This window comes from Salmo trutta, chromosome 1 (assembly GCF_901001165.1).
Source record: "Salmo trutta chromosome 1, fSalTru1.1, whole genome shotgun sequence".
Taxonomy (NCBI): domain Eukaryota; kingdom Metazoa; phylum Chordata; class Actinopteri; order Salmoniformes; family Salmonidae; genus Salmo; species Salmo trutta.
The window spans coordinates 3,549,718-3,567,911 of NC_042957.1; the positions used below are offsets into that span (position 1 = coordinate 3,549,718).

General features: G+C 42.1%; 1 protein-coding gene across 1 annotated transcript in view; it reads left to right on the forward strand.

Annotated features, from left to right (window-relative positions):
* Positions 1 to 16,690, forward strand: part of LOC115149611 (fibronectin type III domain-containing protein 4) — a 68,123-nt gene extending 51,433 nt beyond the window's left edge. The window contains exons 5-6 of the mRNA XM_029692590.1: positions 108 to 241; positions 15,418 to 16,690. Coding sequence (XP_029548450.1) covers positions 108 to 241; positions 15,418 to 15,459 — 176 coding nt within the window. The 3' untranslated portion in view covers positions 15,460 to 16,690. The remainder of the gene's footprint in view (positions 1 to 107; positions 242 to 15,417) is intronic.
* Positions 16,691 to 18,194: the final 1,504 nt, after the last annotated feature.

The window sequence follows — 18,194 nt, forward strand, 5'->3', positions numbered from 1 at the left end:
TATGTCTCTACTACTAGTTGCATGAGGTGGTGGTGACAGGGCTGTGAGTGACCAATGACAATATGTTAATCCCCATCTCTCGTCTCTCTATTCCCCCCCCCCTACAGCTGTCATTGCCTTGTTCTGTCGGCAGTATGACATCATCAAAGACAACGACTCTAGTACCGGCAAAGACAAGGTAAAGCCGTCGTCGTTGGCGAGCACGCCAGAACACTGCTCCGGAGGACTGCTACGGAACAAGGTACATAGATGAATGAATTAAGCAATTAATTAAGCAATTAATCAATCAATCAATCAACACCACAGCACAGGACTGCTACGGAGAAAGGTCGGCAAGGTCAACCAGAGGGCATTCATTCAGACCATGGGATACATTTTGTAGGTTGCACAGTCAACTACAGGAGGACTGCCAATTCTTTCACCTTTATTTAACCAGGTAGGCAAGTTGAGAACAAGTTCTCCTTTACAATTGCGACCTGGCCAAGATAAAGCAAAGCAGTTCGACACATACAACAACACAGAGTTACACATGGAGTAAAACAAACATACAGTCAATAATACAGTAGAAAAATAACTATATGTACAATGTGAGCAAATGAGGTGAGATAAGGGAGGGTAAAGGCAAAAAAGGCCATGGTGGCAAAGTAAATACAATATAGCAAGTAAAACACTGGAATGGGTAGATTTGTAGTGGAAGAAAGTGCAAAGTAGAAATAGAAATAATGGGGTGCAAAGGAGCAAAATAAATAAATAAATACAGTAGGGGAAGAGGTAGTTGTTTTGGGCTATTTATAGATGGGCTATGTACAGGTGCAGTGATCTGTGAGCTGCTCTGACAGCTGGTGCTTAGAGCAAGTGAGGGAGATAAGTGTTTCCAGTTTCAGAGATTTTTGTAGTTCGTTCCAGTCATTGGCAGCAGAGAACTGGAAGGAGAGACGGCCAAAGGAGGAATTGGCTTTGGGGGTGACCAGAGAGATATACCTGCTGGAGCGCGTGCTACAGGTGGGTGCTGCTATGGTGACCAGTGAGCTGAGATAAGGCGGGACTTTACCTAGCAGGGTCTTGTAGATGACCTGGAGCCAGTGGGTTTGGCGACGAGTATGAAGACAGGGCCAGCCAACGAGAGCGTACAAATTGCAGTGGTGGGTAGTATATGGGGCTTTGGTGACAAAACGGACGGCACTGTGATAGACTGCATCCAGTTTATTGAGTAAGGTATTGGAGGCTATTCTGTAAATGACATTGCCGTAGTCGAGGTTCGGTAGGATGGTCAGTTTTAGGAGGGTATGTTTGGCGGCATGAATGAAGGATGCTTTGTTGCGAAATAGGAAGCCAATTCTAGATTTAACTTTGGATTGGAGATGGTGATGTGAGTCTGGAAGGAGAGCTTACAGTCTAACCAGACACCTAGAATATGTGGACAACTACAAATGCCTAAGTCAGAACCGTCCAGAGTAGTGATGCTGGACGGGCTGGCAGGTGTGGGCAGTGATCGGTTGAAGAGCATGCATTTAGTTTTACTTGTATTTAAGAGCAGTTGGAGGCCACGGAAGGAGAGTTGTATGGCATTGAAGCTCGTCTGGAGGGTTGTTAACACAGTGTCCAAAGAAGGGCCAGAAGTATACAGAATGGTGTCGTCTGCGTAGAGGTGGATCAGAGACTCACCAGCAGCAAGAGCGACATCATTGATTTATACAGAGAAAATAGTTGGCCCAAGAATTGAAACCCTGTGGAACCCCCATAGAGACTACAGCGGCCCGGACAACAGGCCCTCCGATTTGACACATTGAACTCTATCAGAGAAGTAGTTGGTGAACCAGGCGAGGCAATCATTTGAGAAACCAAGGTTATTGAGTCTGCCGATGAGGATGTGGTGATTGACAGAGTCGAAAGCGTTGGCCAGGTCAAGCGTTGGCCAGGCAGCACAGTATTGTTTCTTATCGATGGCGGTTACGATATCTTTTAGGACCTTGAGCGTGGCTGAGGTGCACCCATGACCAGCTCTGAAACCAGATTGCATAGCGGAGAAGGTGCGGTGGGATTCGAAATGGTCGGTAATCTGTTTGTTGACTTGGCTTTCGAAGACCTTAGAAAGGCAGGGTAGGATAGATATAGGTCTGTAGCAGTTTGGGTCTAGAGTGTCCCCTCCTTTGAAGAGGGGGATGACAGCAGCTGCTTTCCAATCAATGAGCAAGGTACATAGATAATGGTCAACTTATTAGCCATTAAGTCAAGTACCCATACTGTAACCGTAAGCAATTACTCTGGTTGTAGTCATTGTAATATAATTGTACTATAGTAATTGTAATATAATTGTATTATAGTAATTGTTATTTAATTGTGCTATTGTATTTGTAATATAATTGCACTATAGTAATTATAATATAATTTTAATATACATGTACTATAGTAATTTTAATATCATTGTACTATAGTAATTGTAATATCATTGTACTATAGTAAATGTAATATAATTGTACTATCGTAATAGTAGGCACCACATTGTGTACCTGATGATGTATTCATGTACTTGCATCAAATATCACATTCAGAAGCAGTCAAATACTGTACAGCAATACCTGTAATCTCTACAGCTCCACCACTTTACACCCTGACTGCATCCACATATCACTCCACCACTTTACACCCTGACTGCATCCACATATCACTCCACCACTTTACACCCTGACTGCATCCACATATCACTGGGCTGAATCATAGACTCTCCAGTCTCCACTCAGAGGAGCCCGTTTCTGTTGCTGCCCTCTCAGTAACCTCTATAGTGGTGTCCATTTCAGCCTTGAAACCTAAGTATATTCCAGCACTCCATTTCAACTGTGAACTTCAGTGTGTGTGTTCCATTTAATGGTACCTAGTCAGTTGTACAACTGAATGCCTTCAGCCCCGGGGAACAGTGCCTTGCTCAGGGGGCAGAACGACAGATTTTTTTTACCTTGTCAGCTCGGGGATTCGATCCAGCAACCACTAGCTCTAACCACAAGTTTACCTGTGACCTTCTCTGTGAAAGATTCCCCTGTCGTCTAACAACCCAGTGACATACCACGCCATATTCACAGGCAGCCCCTCATCACCATGGCAACCTGTACTGTTGGACTATAGGAATATACAGAATGTATCAATGTCACATCCCTTTCCATCTCACAGGTGTTGTCGTCAAACTGGGAAGAAAAAAAAAATTATGTTAAAAAAATCAAAAACATACATCCTAATTCCATATGTCAACGATGACGCCTACATTGGGTGTTAATGGTGGATTGTTGTAGCAGCGTCTTTATGTGGAGGACTGCAGAAGAGAAGTGAAAAAGAAGCAGACAGTCCCTGCTATGAAAAATACATGCAACTGGGATCTGCTTGCCAAATGGGGACACAGAGAGAGAGAGAGAGAGAGAGAGTGAGAGGTGGAACACTGAATAACACTCGGTAATGGCCAACAGATTTAGGTTATGTCCCATATGACACCCTATTCCCTGTATAGTGCACCCTATTCCCTGTATAGTGCACCTCTATTCCCTGTATAGTGCACCTATTCCCTGTATAGTGCACCCTATTCCCTGTATAGTGCACCCTATTCCCTGTATAGTGCACCCTATTCCCTGTATAGTGCACCCTATTCCCTGTATAGTGCACCCTATTCCCTGTATAGTGCACCCTATTCCCTGTATAGTGCACCCTATTCCCTGTATAGTGCACCCTATTCCCTGTATAGTGCACTCTATTTGACCGGGCTATTTTGAACAGAGTCCTATGAGCGCTGGTAAAAAACTAGTGCACTATATAGGGAATAGATGTTTATTTTCTGCCATTTAGGCAACATGCAAAAGCCTTTGAGAGCTTTGTGGTATTGAAGCCATCAGCCAGTCGAAGTGAGGGGTCATTTTCATTATAATGTTCACCAACCCCCAGGGTAGGGAGGTATTGAAGCGCTCTCTCTCTCTCTCTCTCTCTCTCTCTCTCTCTCTCTCTCTCTCCTGTTTGAAGAATCTCAGGGGTAATCCTCTTCAGTGTTGTCGTATTCGTGTGTGTAGGTGGCAGGGAAGTCAGGCGCAGGAGAAACCAAGTTGGTTAATAATGGAGTATTTAATTAAAAAAATCAAACTCCAAAACCAAAGTACAAAATAAATGGGTAAAGGATACCCGTCGCACACTGATACACAAACACACGTAACATAACATCACAAACAATCACCGACAAGGACATGAGGGGAAACAGAGGGTTTAAATAAACAACGTGATTCATTGGATTGGAAACAGGTGTGTAGGAAGACAAGACAAAACCAATGGATAATGAAAAACTGATCAATGATGGCTAGAAGACCGGTGACGTCGACCGCCGAGCACCACCCGAACAAGGAGGTGAACAAGTGTCCTGGCTCATACTCTTCCTCTTGTCGTTAAGGGTCCGATGGGGAAAGAGAAAGAGAGGGTTTCTGATGAGGGTCGTGATGAAAGCTTGATTAACTTTAACCGGTAGAATTGCTGAAGTAAGCTTTTCAAGTAGGATTTTTTTGTCACTCATTTCTTTCACGCATTTCTTATTAATATTTTAGGGGGTAAATCATAAAACTTTATCATATTGTTGAGAAAAATATGCAAATGTTTAATTAGTAGAATCTCTTATCCAGAGCGACTTACAAGAGCTATTTTGGTGAAGTGCCTTGCTCCAGGGCACATTAATAGATTTTTACCCTAGGTGGCTTGGGGATTTGAACCAGCAACCTTACAGTTATTGGCCCAATGCTCTAACCGCTAGGCTAGCTGTCGCTAGCATAAAGTAAGCTAACGTTAGGATGAAAGTTAGGGTAAGGTTTAAAATCAGATTATAAGAAGAGAAATTGTAGAACTAGGCGAGGAAAGTGGCTTCCATGACGATTGATTCCTTCTCTCTTCTTCTCACCTAAACGATGTGGCCAGACATTGCTTAACAATGGCGATTGATGGTGTTGAATAACTTTTTAAATCTGTCAGAGACACATAGATCTGTTTGGACAGTTTGCTGAGAAAGACAAGGACAACGCGTGCAAAAAAAAATAAACAACACAACAGCACTAACAACAGCTGTTAACGACTATGGATTTGATTACTGACAATGGGGTGGTGTTTTGTTGTCGGAAGTTGGAACCTTTCCTATTTCCAACAGAGAAATGAAACACATGCTTTAAATAGTACACTGAGTCAAGAGAGTTAGATTAGCATGTTCTCTCTCTAATTCAATGGGGCTTTATCGGCATGGGAAACGTATTTGCATTGCCAAAGCAAGTGAAATAAACAAAACAACAACAACCCCAAAAAAAAAGCAACAAAATGAATTAAACAAGACCAAGACAACAACAATCAAGACATTAAAACAGTAAACATTACACACACACAAAGTTAAGAGAATAACAATGTTTAAAACATTATATTATTAGCAGTTAAAAGATGTAGTATAACATTTAAAATGTTGCATAGGCTATGTACAGTTGTGACAATGTGCAAATAGTAGAATGGGGGGGGGGGGGGGGGGGGGCAGGATATTCCCCAATGCTGGTAAGGGGCCCTGGGTAAAAAAGGTTTGGGAACCTCTGCTGTAGCTCATTCAATGTAATTGGAGAATCCAATGGGTTCTGGTAGTCTATAATAGCTGATTCTATGTTTTGTAAATTGGCATGCATATGTTTTTACTCTTAGTCTTTGTAATATGGCCGGAAAAGTTTGGAGAAGTGGTTTATCCATACGTCTCCATTTTAGATAGATAGATAGCTAGATAGATAGCTAGATAGATAGCTAGATAGATAGCTAGATAGATAGATAGATAGATAGATAGATAGATAGATAGATAGATAGATAGATAGATAGATAGATAGATCTTTTTTGTTTGGTTGTTTGTTCAGTGTTTTCCAATTTTCCCAGAAGTAACTTAATTCTATGTATTCTTCAATCACAGCTGTTTTTCTGACGTGCTGTTCCTTCGTTTTTGTCTGTACTGTTTTAGCGTTCTGGGTCTCTTCGTTTTTGTCTGTACTGTTTTAGCGTTCTGGGTCTCTTCGTTTTTGTCTGTACTGTTTTAGCGTTCTGGGTCTCTTCGTTTTTGTCTGTACTGTTTTAGCGTTCTGGGTCTCTTCGTTTTTGGTTGGATAGGTTTCTCAATTTCTTTCTTAGGTTTTTGCACTCTTCATCAAACCATTTCTCATTGCTCTTAATTTTCTTAGGTTTTCTGCTTGATTTTTGTATTTATTTGCTATGTTAGCTGATATGTCAAATATACTGTTCAGGCTTTCTACTAAATGAACACCTTCACTATTGCAGGGAAACATTTTGTCGAGGAAGTTGTCTCTGTAGGATTGGATTTGTGTTTTGTCCAATTATTCTTTGGTCGGCTTCTACACTATCTTCCTTCCATCGATATCATTTTTTAATAGCATGCAGTTTGTTGGGCTTTGATGCCTCATGGTTGAGTATTGCTCTGTTCAAGTAGGCTGTGATTTTGCTGTGATCTGATAGGGTTGTCAGTGGGCTGACTGTGAATGCTCTGAGAAACTAGGAGGCCCCTCAAAGCATACCATTGACTATGTACAGATCCAGCATGCGACAGCGCTGTTTTTGTTGGTTATGTTGTCATAGTTGCGTCTAGGGGGAGGGAACGCTGTCACCTCCAGGTACATTTGGAAAGTATTCAGACCCCTTGACTTTTTCTACATTTTCTAATATATATTAAATAGTTTTTCCCCTCATCAAACTATACCCACAATACCCCATAATGACAAATGTTTGTTGAAGCACCTTTGGCAGCGACTACAGTCTTGAGTCTTCTTGGGTAGGATGCTACAAGCTTGGTACACCTGTATTTGGATGGGGAGCGTCGCTGCGTAGCTATTTTCAGGTCTCTCCAGAGATGCTCGATCAGGTTCAAGTCTGGGCTCTGGCTGGGCCACTCAAGGACAGAGACTTGTCCCAAAGTCACTCCTGCGTTGTCCTGGCTGTGTGCTTAGGGTTGTTGTCCTGTTGAAAGGTGAAACTTCACCTTCAGTCTGATGTCCTGAGCGCTCAAGGATCTTTCTTTACTTTTGTCCGTTCATCTTTCACCTCAAACCTGACTTAGTCTCCCTGCCGCTGGAAAACATCATGATGCTGCCACCACCAAGCTTCACCGAAGGGATGGTGCCAGGTTTCCTCCAGACATGACGCTTGGCATTCGGACCAAAGAGTTAAATCTTTGTTTCATCAGACCAGAGAATCTTGTTTCTCAAGGTCTGAGTCCTTTAGGTGCCTTTTGGCCAATTCCAAGTGGGCTGTCATGTGCCTTTTACTGAGGAGTGGCTTCTGTCTGGCCACTCTTAGCAAGGGCCTGATTGGTGGAGTGCTGCAGAAATGGTTGTCCTTCTGGAAGGTTCTCCCATCTCCACAGAGGAACTCTGGAGCTCTGTCAGAGTGACCATCGGGTTCTTGGTCACCTCCCTGACCAAGGCCCTTCTCCCTTGATTGCTCAGTTTGGCCAGACGGCCAGCTGTAGGAAGAGTCTTGGTGGTTTCAAACAACTTCCATTTAAGAATGATGGAGGCCACTGTGTTCTTGGGGAAACTTCAATTCTGCAGAGATTTTTTGGTACCCTTCCCTAGATCTGTGCTTCGACACAATCCTGTCTCAGAGCTCTATGGACAATTCCTTCGACCTCATGGCTTGGTTTTTGCTCTGACATGTACTGTCAACTGTGGGACCTTATATAGACAGGTGTGTGCCTTTCCAAATCATGTCAGATCAATTGAATTTACCACACCTGGACTCCAAATCAAGTTGTAGAAACATTTCAAGGAAACAGGATGCACCAGAGCTCAATTTTGATTCTCATAACAAAGGGTCTGAATACTTAAGTAAATAAGGTATCTCTTTTTTTTTATTTTTAATACATTTGTCAAAGTTTCTCAACTTGTTTTTTGCTTGGTCATTATGAGGTATTGTGTGTAGATTGATGAGGACATTTGTTTATTTAATCCATTTTGTAATAAGGCTGTAACTTAACAAAATGTGGAACAAGTCAAGGGGTCTGAATACTTTCCCAATGCACTGCAGGTGTTTGTCCCTGTGTGTGCTGAGGTTGTCAGGGGAGTGTCTCGCTGGTCTGGGCGGGGTGTCCGTTGCTCTTTTGTTAGGTGTTGGGCACAGTTACAGGAAATGCGTTTACCCGCCTTATGGTAGCAGGGTGGAAGTCTTTTCGTGGTAGCAGGGTGGAGATAACCACTCATGAGTTGAGGAAAGTTTTTTAATCACTCCCTTGGGTGTTGTTGCCACCCTTTCCTGCTGTGTGCTGTGGGGTTTGATTCTCCACTTGGGGTTGCTTGTCTGTGGGGCTGTTTAAGGAGGGGGTCTGGTCTTACTAGCTCGGGGAATCATCACCAAGAAAGAGCTTCTCCTGCTGTTCACCCTCTTAAAGGGCCAACCAGGGTGACTTGTTGCTCTAAAACACAGATTGATTTGGTGTTCAGTAATAAACCAGAGAGAGTGACTAAATCATTCAATATGGTTACTGGGCTGTCTGATCATAATCTGACACTTATAGCCAGAAAGCTTTCTAAGAACAGGTTTAACCTCTCTACTGTTAGAAAGACAGATCAACTAAGAATTCCTAAGAGTGAATTAAACTATTTTGTAAACGCAATTAAGGGAATTAACTGGAATGATCTCTTGTCCTATACAGATGTGGATGCTGAGTCAGGTTTTTCTATCCACAATCCAGACTACAATAAATGGTTTCCTAAAGAAAATCAAATCCAAACCTGGCCAAAAGAGCACTCTTCTTTGGCTAATTGGGGAAATCTGGAAATTGATGAAAGAACGAGATTATGCTCTTAAAAACAGCCCTAAAATCCAAATTAGAGCATGCCAGACGTAGGTTTACCATGTTGAGAAATAAGGTGATGAAAGAAATCAGACAGGCCAAGGCAAACTTTTTTATTAACATATTTGGTGAAGCGAAGGGAAATTCTAAATTGATCTGGGAGAATCTAAAAATGTTAACAGGGAAAGACCATAGTAACACTGCAAAAAGACTAGAAATCATGGTGAATAACAATCTAACACAGGATGCAGTCGAAATAGCAATAGCCTTCAATTCCTACTTTATTGACTCTGTCAAGGTACTGACACAGAACCCCTCCACTGGTTTCTTGGGCTCAGTGCTAGTGAATGACGCTCAACCTGTCTTCATCATATGGGAGGTTTCTGAGTCAAAGGTGAACAAGGTGATTAGCTCACTAAAGAACTCTAAAGCCAAAGATGTGTTTGGACTGGACTCTACCTTTCTAAAAAACTACAAAGAGTCACTCATTGGCCCCATTACTAAGGTCACCAACACATCTATTGGTCAGGGGGTGTTTCCAAGGGTATGGAAGCCGAAGGTTGTTGAAAAGTGTGTAGCAGAACAACTGATTGCCCACCTCAACAACAGCCTCCTCACATTACACTCCATGCAGTTTGGCTTCAGAGCGAAACACTCCACAGAAACGGCCAACTGCTTTCTTCTGGAAAATGTAAAGTCCAAGATGGACAAAGGGGTCGTTGTTGGGGCTGTGTTTCTGGACCTAAGGAAGGCTTTTGATACTGTAAACCATGAGATTCTCATCACAAAATTGTCCAAGTTCAACTTTTCCCCCCGATGCCTTGAGATGGATGAAATCATACTTTGGAAGGCAGAACTCAGTGTGTCAGAGTGAGCAATGAGCTGTCGCCCACTCTTAGTTATGATGTGGGCGTACCCCAAGGGTCAATACTGGGGCCCCTCCTGTTCAGCCTGTACATTAATGATCTGCCTTCTGTCTGCACAGGGTCTGAAGTTCAAATGTATGCAGATGATACAGTGATATATGTGCATGCAAAGCGCAAACAACAAGCTGCACAAGAACTCACTACTGTAATGGTCCAGGTTACAAAGTGGCTCCGTGACTTGTGTTTGCATCTCAATGTGAAAAAAACTGTTTGCATGTTCTTCACAAAGAGGGCAACAGATGCTACTGAGCCAGATGTCTATGTGTCAGGGGAGAAGCTCCAGGTGGTATCTGATTTTAAGTACCTTGGCATCATACTTGATTCCAACCTCTTTTAAAAAGCATGTGAAAAAGGTAATTCAAATAACCAAATTCAACCTAGCTAATTTCCGATTTGTACCGAAATTGTTTGACTACAGAGGTATCAAAACTGTACTTCAAATCTATGATACTCCCCCACTTAACATACTGCTTGACTAGTTGGGCCCAAGCTTGCTGTACAACATTAAAACCTATTCAGTCTGTCTACAAACAGGCTCTCAAAGTGCTTGATAGGAAGCCCAATAGACATCATCACTGTTACATCCTCAGAAAGCATGAGCTCCTGAGAAAATCTTGTGCAATACACCGACGCATGTCTTGTATTCCAGATCCTAAATGGCCTGGCTCCCCCTCCACTCAGTACTTTTGTTACACAGAAAACCCAAACATATGGCAGCAGATCCACAAGGTCTGCCATGAGAGGTGACTGTATAGTTCCCTTAAGGAAAATAACCTTTAGTAAATCCGCTTTCTCTGTGAGAGCTTCCCATGTCTGGAATACACTGCCATCAGACACACATAACTGCACCACATATCACACTTTCACAAAATGCATGAAGACATGGCTAAAGGTCAGTCAGATTTGTGAACATAATCCCTAGCTGTGTATTGCCGCTTTCCATGTTGTCTGTAGCTTGTGAGGTATCAAAACACTGTTGCTTTTATGGATTTTGTCTTGTTGCTTTTTGTTCTATGTTGCTCTGTCTGTATGCTATGTCTTGCTTGTCCTATGTTTGTTGCTCTGTCTGTATGCTACGTCTTGCTTGTCCTATGTTTCTCTGTCTGTATGCTACATCTTACTTGTCCTATGTTGCTCTGTCTGTATGCTACATCTTGCTTGTCCTATGTTGCTCTGTCTGTATGCTACATCTTGCTTGTCCTATGTTGCTCTGTCTGTATGCTACATCTTGCTTGTCCTATGTTGCTCTGCGTGTGCTCACTGTTCAATGATTGTCTGTATTGTAATTGTTTTTAATAACCTGACTGCGGTTGAAAATTAGCCGGCTGGCTAAAACCGGCACTTTTACTGAAACGTTGATTAATGTGCACCGTCCCTGTAAAAATAAAATAAACTCAAACTCTTTGATTCTGTGGAAGTCTTGCTCAAACTGTTTGGGGTTGGGGCCCTGTTCAATACTGTTCCAGACTTACAGACTTGACATTGGCTGTCGTCTCGGAGTCCTCATTGTCTAGTATCCTGAGTTTCCACCCATCGCTAACACCCCCTCTCTTGACAGATGAACAGTGTGTTAATATAGCACTGCGCCATGCCAGGGGATGGTCTGTGTGGAAGATTAAGTTACTTACGTTCTCATTTTTGTAGCAGTCAGCAAAAACTGTCAGTGGATTGTCCACGAGGAGCTTTTTTTTCTACTCTTTCCGTGCCTTCTCTTTTTTCTTTTTTACATCCAAGGAGTACTGTGTTGTGATGACCTCTGCTCAAGGGGAAGCCATGGAACAGGGGGCCAAAGAGGCCTCTGCATTTGGGCTCAAGGGCTTTCACACCTCTCACTTTACACCTCTGTACAAATTGAAGTTGCAGGGTATGTTCTGTCCTAGCAAGCTTGATAGCCTTATTAACTTAGCTTTCAGCCTTTTATAAAGTAAAATATCTAGAGATTATTGTAATGTATTTTTCTTCTTGGCTTTAGAAGTAGCTTCAGACTAAACATTACTCACTCAGTTCCAGGTTGGATGGTATTTTGGGGGATTGCACTTTCTGCTTCTTTTGCTGGTTATTGATTTGCCACAATTTGCTGGCAGTAAGAATCCTTTGTAGGAGGAATCCTTCCAGGTAATTTTGACCAAAATCAGGTTGTAAGTTTGGAGTTTTTATGTTGTGGAGGGTAGTTGTATATATCCTTCTGAAAAAAATCTAACTTCTTTATTACTAAAATCTAACTTCTTTATTACTGAAATATATTCTCTCTCTCTCTCTCTCTCTCTCTCTCTCTCGGGAAACATATGTTTGCATTGCCAAAGCGAGTGAAATAGATAATAAACAAAAGTGAAATTAACAATATAAAATTAACAGTAAACATTATATTTCCCTCAGATTACACAGACCCACAAAGAATTACAAAACAAACCCAATTTTGATAAACTCCCATATCTATTGGGTTTAATACAACAGTGTTCCATCACAGCAGCAAGATGTGTGACCTGTTGCCACAAGAAAAGGTCAACCAGTGAAGAACAAACACCTTTATAAATACAACCCATATTTATGTTTATTTATTTTCCCTTTTGTTCTTTAACTATTTGCACATCGTTACAACACTGTATATAGACATAATATGACACTTGAAATGTCTCTATTCCTATGGAACTTTTGTGAGTGTGTGTCTATAATATGGTCATACTGTCAAGGTGTGGCTGTAGCTGGTGCATTGGAAGTCAGGCGCAGGAGAGCAGAGATGAGTGGACAAGGCACTTTACTGAGGCAATATATGAATAGAACGTTACAAAAACAAAATGCCCTCAGAACAAGTGAAGCAGCACTAAGTACAAAATAACAAAGTAAAAAGTACAGGCTGTCAAAAAGCACGGGTGTAAAATATAACTCGGCACAAACCAGCCAGAAGAGTGCCAACCTGACAATAAACAATTACACACACACAGACATGGGGGGGGAACAGAGGGTTAAATACGTGACAAGTAATGAGGGCAATGTAGACCAGGTGTGTGGGAAAACAAGACAAAACAAATGGAAAATGAAAAGTGGATCGCGATGGCTAGAAGACCGGTGACGTTGACCGCCGAACGCCGCCCCGAACAAGGAGAGGAACCGACTTCGGCGGAAGTTGTGACACATACATTTGGCAGGAGGTTAGGAAGTGCAGCTCAGTTTCCACCTCATTTTGTGGGCAGTGTGCACATAGCCGGTCTTCTCTTGAGAGCCAGGTCTGCCTACGGCGGCCTTTCTCAATAGCAAGGCTATGCTCACTGAGTCTGTACATAAAGCTTTCTTAAGTTTGGGTCAGTCACAGTGGTCAGGTATTCTGCCACTGTGTACTCTCTGTTTAGGGCCAAATAGCATTCTAGTTTGCTCAGTGTTTTTGTTAGTTCTTTCCATTGTGTCAAGTAATTTCTGTTTTCACATGGTTGGTTGGGTCTTTTTGTTTTGCTGTCCTGGGGCTTTGTCCAGATTCATCTCTCTGTAGGTGATGGCTTTGTTATGGAAAGTTTGGAAATGGCTTCCTTTTAGGTGGTTGTAGAATTTAACTTTTTTTAATGGATTTTGATAATTAGCGGGTATCGGCCTAATTCTGCTCTGCATGCATTATTTGGTGTTTTACGTTGTACACAGAGGATATATTTAGCAGAGTTCTGCATGCAGTCTCAATTTGGTGATTGTCCATTTTGTGAATTCTTGTTTGGTGAGCGGACCCCAGACCCCCTCACTCACATTCAGACCGTTGTGTTTCCCTCTGACAGTATAATAATAACCAATGAACATGTTAAACAGCAGAGAAAACCCCCTAAATGATGTTTTTTCAACTTGAGATTTGATTACTTTTCCTAGTTGTTTCACATTAGAAAAAGTGAAACATTGCCTTTGTTCATATTTCCATGAAAGCTGTACACCACCAGGGTACAAAGATTGTCTTAAGGTCATTTTTGACCCAGCAGTTATAAAATCATTTACACACCACAAAGACACATACACACACACAATGAGAAATTGCAATTATGTGAGCTACTGATTGAACACAGCCAGCAGCTCCTGAAGAGGAAGATCACCATGGTTGGCACAGTTAGAAAGAACAAGCCTGAGCTCCCCCCTGCACTCCTCACAACATGGGGGAGAGAGGCCTTCTCATCAGTTTGCCTTCACCCCCCCCCACCACCACTCTAGTTTCTTACCTTCCAAAGAGGAACAAGAATGTGCCCCTCCTGAGCACACTGCACAAAATGGTGATCGTGAGGACAGGAAGCCAGCCAACATCCTGGACAACAACCACAACAAAGGAGGCGTAGACAACCTGGACAAGGTGATTGGAACTTACAGCTGCAGGTGGATGACTGCCCCGCTGGCCCCTGGTCATCTTCCATAACATCATTGATGTGTCCTCATACAATGCCTTCGTGATATGGAACAAGATCAACCCTACCTGGATGCCTGATAAGCAGAACAAGAGGAGGGTGTTCCTGGAGCAGCTGGGAAAGGCACTTGTAAACCCACACATTCAAAGTCGGGAGCGCCTCCCCCGCACAGCAGCCTCTGCAGCGCTTGTGAAAGCTGTTCAAGGGGCTAAATCTTGTCCTGATCCACCCGAGGTTGTGTAACAGTATAGCTTCCGTCCCTCTCCTCGCCCCTACCTGGGCTCGAACCAGAGACCCTCTGCATACATCGACAACAGCCACCCTCGAAGCATCGTTACCTATCGCTCCACAAAAGCCGTGGCCCTTGCAGAGCAAGGGGAACAACTACTTCAAGGTCTCAGAGCGAGTGACGTCACCGATTGAAACGCTATTAGCGCGCACCACCGCTAACTAGCTAGCCATTTCACATCGGTTACAGCTGCAGCTGCACATGTGAGAAATACATCAGCAAAGTCCACGCACACACACTTGCATACTGTCCATATGTTCTTCACGTTTTTGTTTTGTATCTATTATCTTATTTTATTAGTATTTATTGTTGTTGTTTATACACATTGTAGGTGGGGTGCAATGGTTCAAAAACTGGGAGAAGACTAATATTTTGTAGTTGAATTCCTCATTGTACAGTATATAATAATATATCACTATGTTGCCAAAAAAGTTGAAGACTTATTGTTCCCCTTCAATAAAATGCATTCAAAACTACATTCTGCACGTTTCTGCTACTTTCTTAGGCTATACAAGTACTATCTCTTGCAAAAAAAACATGTTTACACCTATGCAGTACCTAGCATAATAATAATAATAATAATAAAAAACCTCTACTTAAGTAAAGAAAACAATTATGACAGGTGTGTTGTAATAAAAACGAGTGATGTCCACTGATTAAATGCAGTCTTTCTGCATTGGGAAGAGGGAAAACCCAGATATTCACAAAGTTTGTGATGAATGACAAGTTGTTTCTTCTTGCAAAACAGATTTGGGGTTTAAAATTCAATTAAGCTGCTTTATTCTAGGGGTTTAGTGAAGGCGGGTAATTTTTTTACCCTTAGGACAAGGTGAGTATACAGAATGTTAAGACTACACAAGGGTTAAAAGATAAAGTTTTGGCCTCTACAATGGCCTTTAGAACACAAAAAATAATAATTGGGTTGTGTTTATAAAGGTCTTAGGTGACGTCAGAATATTGCTCACGAAGCCTGATGTGTCTGTCTGTTTCCATCTATTGCAGTTTCATCCATCGCTACAATCTATCAACATAATTGAGGTTTAAGGGAAGAATGCAGAATGCAGACGCCAATTCCAACCTTCCTCCTCCGTTTGCAACATTCTCCAACTCCTCAATCTTCTCTCCTCCTCTCTGATGAAGACAAAACAAGTCATTAGATAAACTGCCGCCCTGAGGCATGACCGTTGATGCATGTCGGCCAAGCTAATTTAGCAAAGGACACACACAGAGAGTTAAGTATACATACAAATACACAAGCATGCCTGCAGGGTGATTGTACCCACACTAGTTTAATGTTAATACATTATACATTATGCAGGTATCGTTAAAGTATTTCAAGTGAGATACTTGGTTTGTAATTAGTACACCATGGCCATCTCTGGGTCATCTGTCTCTGGCGTAGATTCAATCCGTGTCGCGGAAGATCGATCCGTGCTACAGCAAAATTTAAAGGCAATGTTCCTGCGTTCGACAGAGACTGTAATGACTGTCCACTCTGCATATGTCAGCTCAATCGGATATTCCCTTTAAAATGTTATCGTGGTAAAACACGGATCTTCCCCCACAATACAGACTGAATCTAGCCCTTCGTGTTCATGTCGTCATGTGTGTTTTTTGAATATAAACTAGATTCCATGTTATGGATTATGTTACTTTGATTATATCCTTTGATCAGTTTTTTTCCCCCTTGTACAGTCATTTCACATTAATAACATCCCAATTGGTTGCCACAAATACTCATACTTGGAGTAGTTATCACAGGTGAAAATGTTATGATCTGAGTCCGACAGACTATAGCAATGCTAATCAGTATCAAATGATAGAAACTAGTTCTGAACACATGCAGTTGTAGATGAATACATACCTTATGACCATCGTCAAGGCGTTATTGACGCATGTCTGTGCATATGAAGAAAAAAAATTATGTATGAAATGTATGCATTCACTACTGTAAGTCGCTCTGGATAAGAGCGTCTGCTAATTGACTAAAATGTAAATGTCTACATTACATAGTTTGACTACTGGAGGACCCATGACGGTCATTCACCCGCACTATAGTATTTGATGTGCTCTCTATTTTACCAAAACAAAATATGCAACAACAAAAAATATTGCAATACTGGAAAAAGCAAAATATTATAATTTTTTCTATTGTCATATGATCATCCTTCCTGTTAGTGAGGACTTGTTTGTTTGGTTGTTTTGACACTTGTAAATATCCTGACACTGTGTTTTACCTGACATATTGAACAATAAAGTTTATTTCAAATTCAAACGGAATAGTTGCTTCCCAGACATATTATGATGTAACAGGAAATGACCCAAATTGAAATTGCATGCATATGTATCACACGGGTCGATCACGGAAGAAATCAACATCTTGACCATTAGGAAATTCCCTCTTAGCCCCGAGGGTCAACACTCATTCTGAAGTCGCTGGCGGGTCTACCATCTACCCATCACGTGACCATGTACAACCATGACCGACTCCTCTCTGCTACACATCGACTACAACTAAAACAGATCATAGTTTTTTTCTATTATTGTTTTCTACGTTCACCAATAGGATGATGGTGATGAATGTTGCTCATTAATTGGACCGATTTACACGTTTTTTTTTCTCTCTGAAAAATGTAGTTAATTTAATCTGATGGTCATAAGGTTCCATGACTTTGTCCACACAGAGCATCTGAACACACAAACTACATGTTGATGATTTTCATTAAATTATTTAAATTTTTGTACACCTGTGGTGTTCCCGGTCAAAAATGACCGGTCGTTAGAAATTAATGGGTGAGACTACAATTAGTGTTTAAAATTGAGTTCAGGCACATGCCCATTCATCAGATGGACACACTTCCTCTACTGTGTGAGGAGACACACAGGAGACTAGACACCACTTCAGTCACACAGTAGACTAGACACCATTTCAGTCACACATTAGACTAGGCACCATTTCAGTCACACATTAGACTAGGCACCACTTCAGTCACACAGTAGACTAGGCACCATTTCAGTCACACGGACTAGGCACCATTTCAGTCACACATTAGACTAGGCACCACTTCAGTCACACAGTAGACTAGGCACCACTTCAGTCACACAGTAGACTAGGCACCATTTCAGTCACACAGTAGACTAGACACCACTTCAGTCACACAGACTAGGCACCACTTCAGTCACACAGACTAGACACCACCTCACTCACACAGTAGACTAGACACCACTTCAGTCACACAGTAGACTAGACACCATTTCAGTCACACAGTAGACTAGACACCACTTCAGTCACACTGTAGACTAGACACCACTTCAGTCACACTGTAGACTAGACACCACTTCAGTCACACAGACTAGGCACCACTTCAGTCACACAGACTAGACACCACCTCACTCACACAGTAGTAGACTAGACACCACTTCAGTCACACAGTAGACTAGACACCACTTCAGTTACACAGTAGCCTAGACACCACTTCAGTCACACAGACTAGGCACCATTTCAGTCACACAGACTAGGCACCACTTCAGTCACACAGACTAGACACCATCTCACTCACACAGGAGACTAGACACCACTTCAGTCACACTGTAGACTAGACACCATTTCAATCACACAGACTAGGCACCATTTCAGTCACACAGACTAGGCACCACTTCAGTCACACAGACTAGACACCACCTCACTCACACAGGAGACTAGACACCACTTCAGTCACACTGTAGACTAGACACCATTTCAGTCCCACAGTTACAGTGGGGAGACTGTTCAGCATATT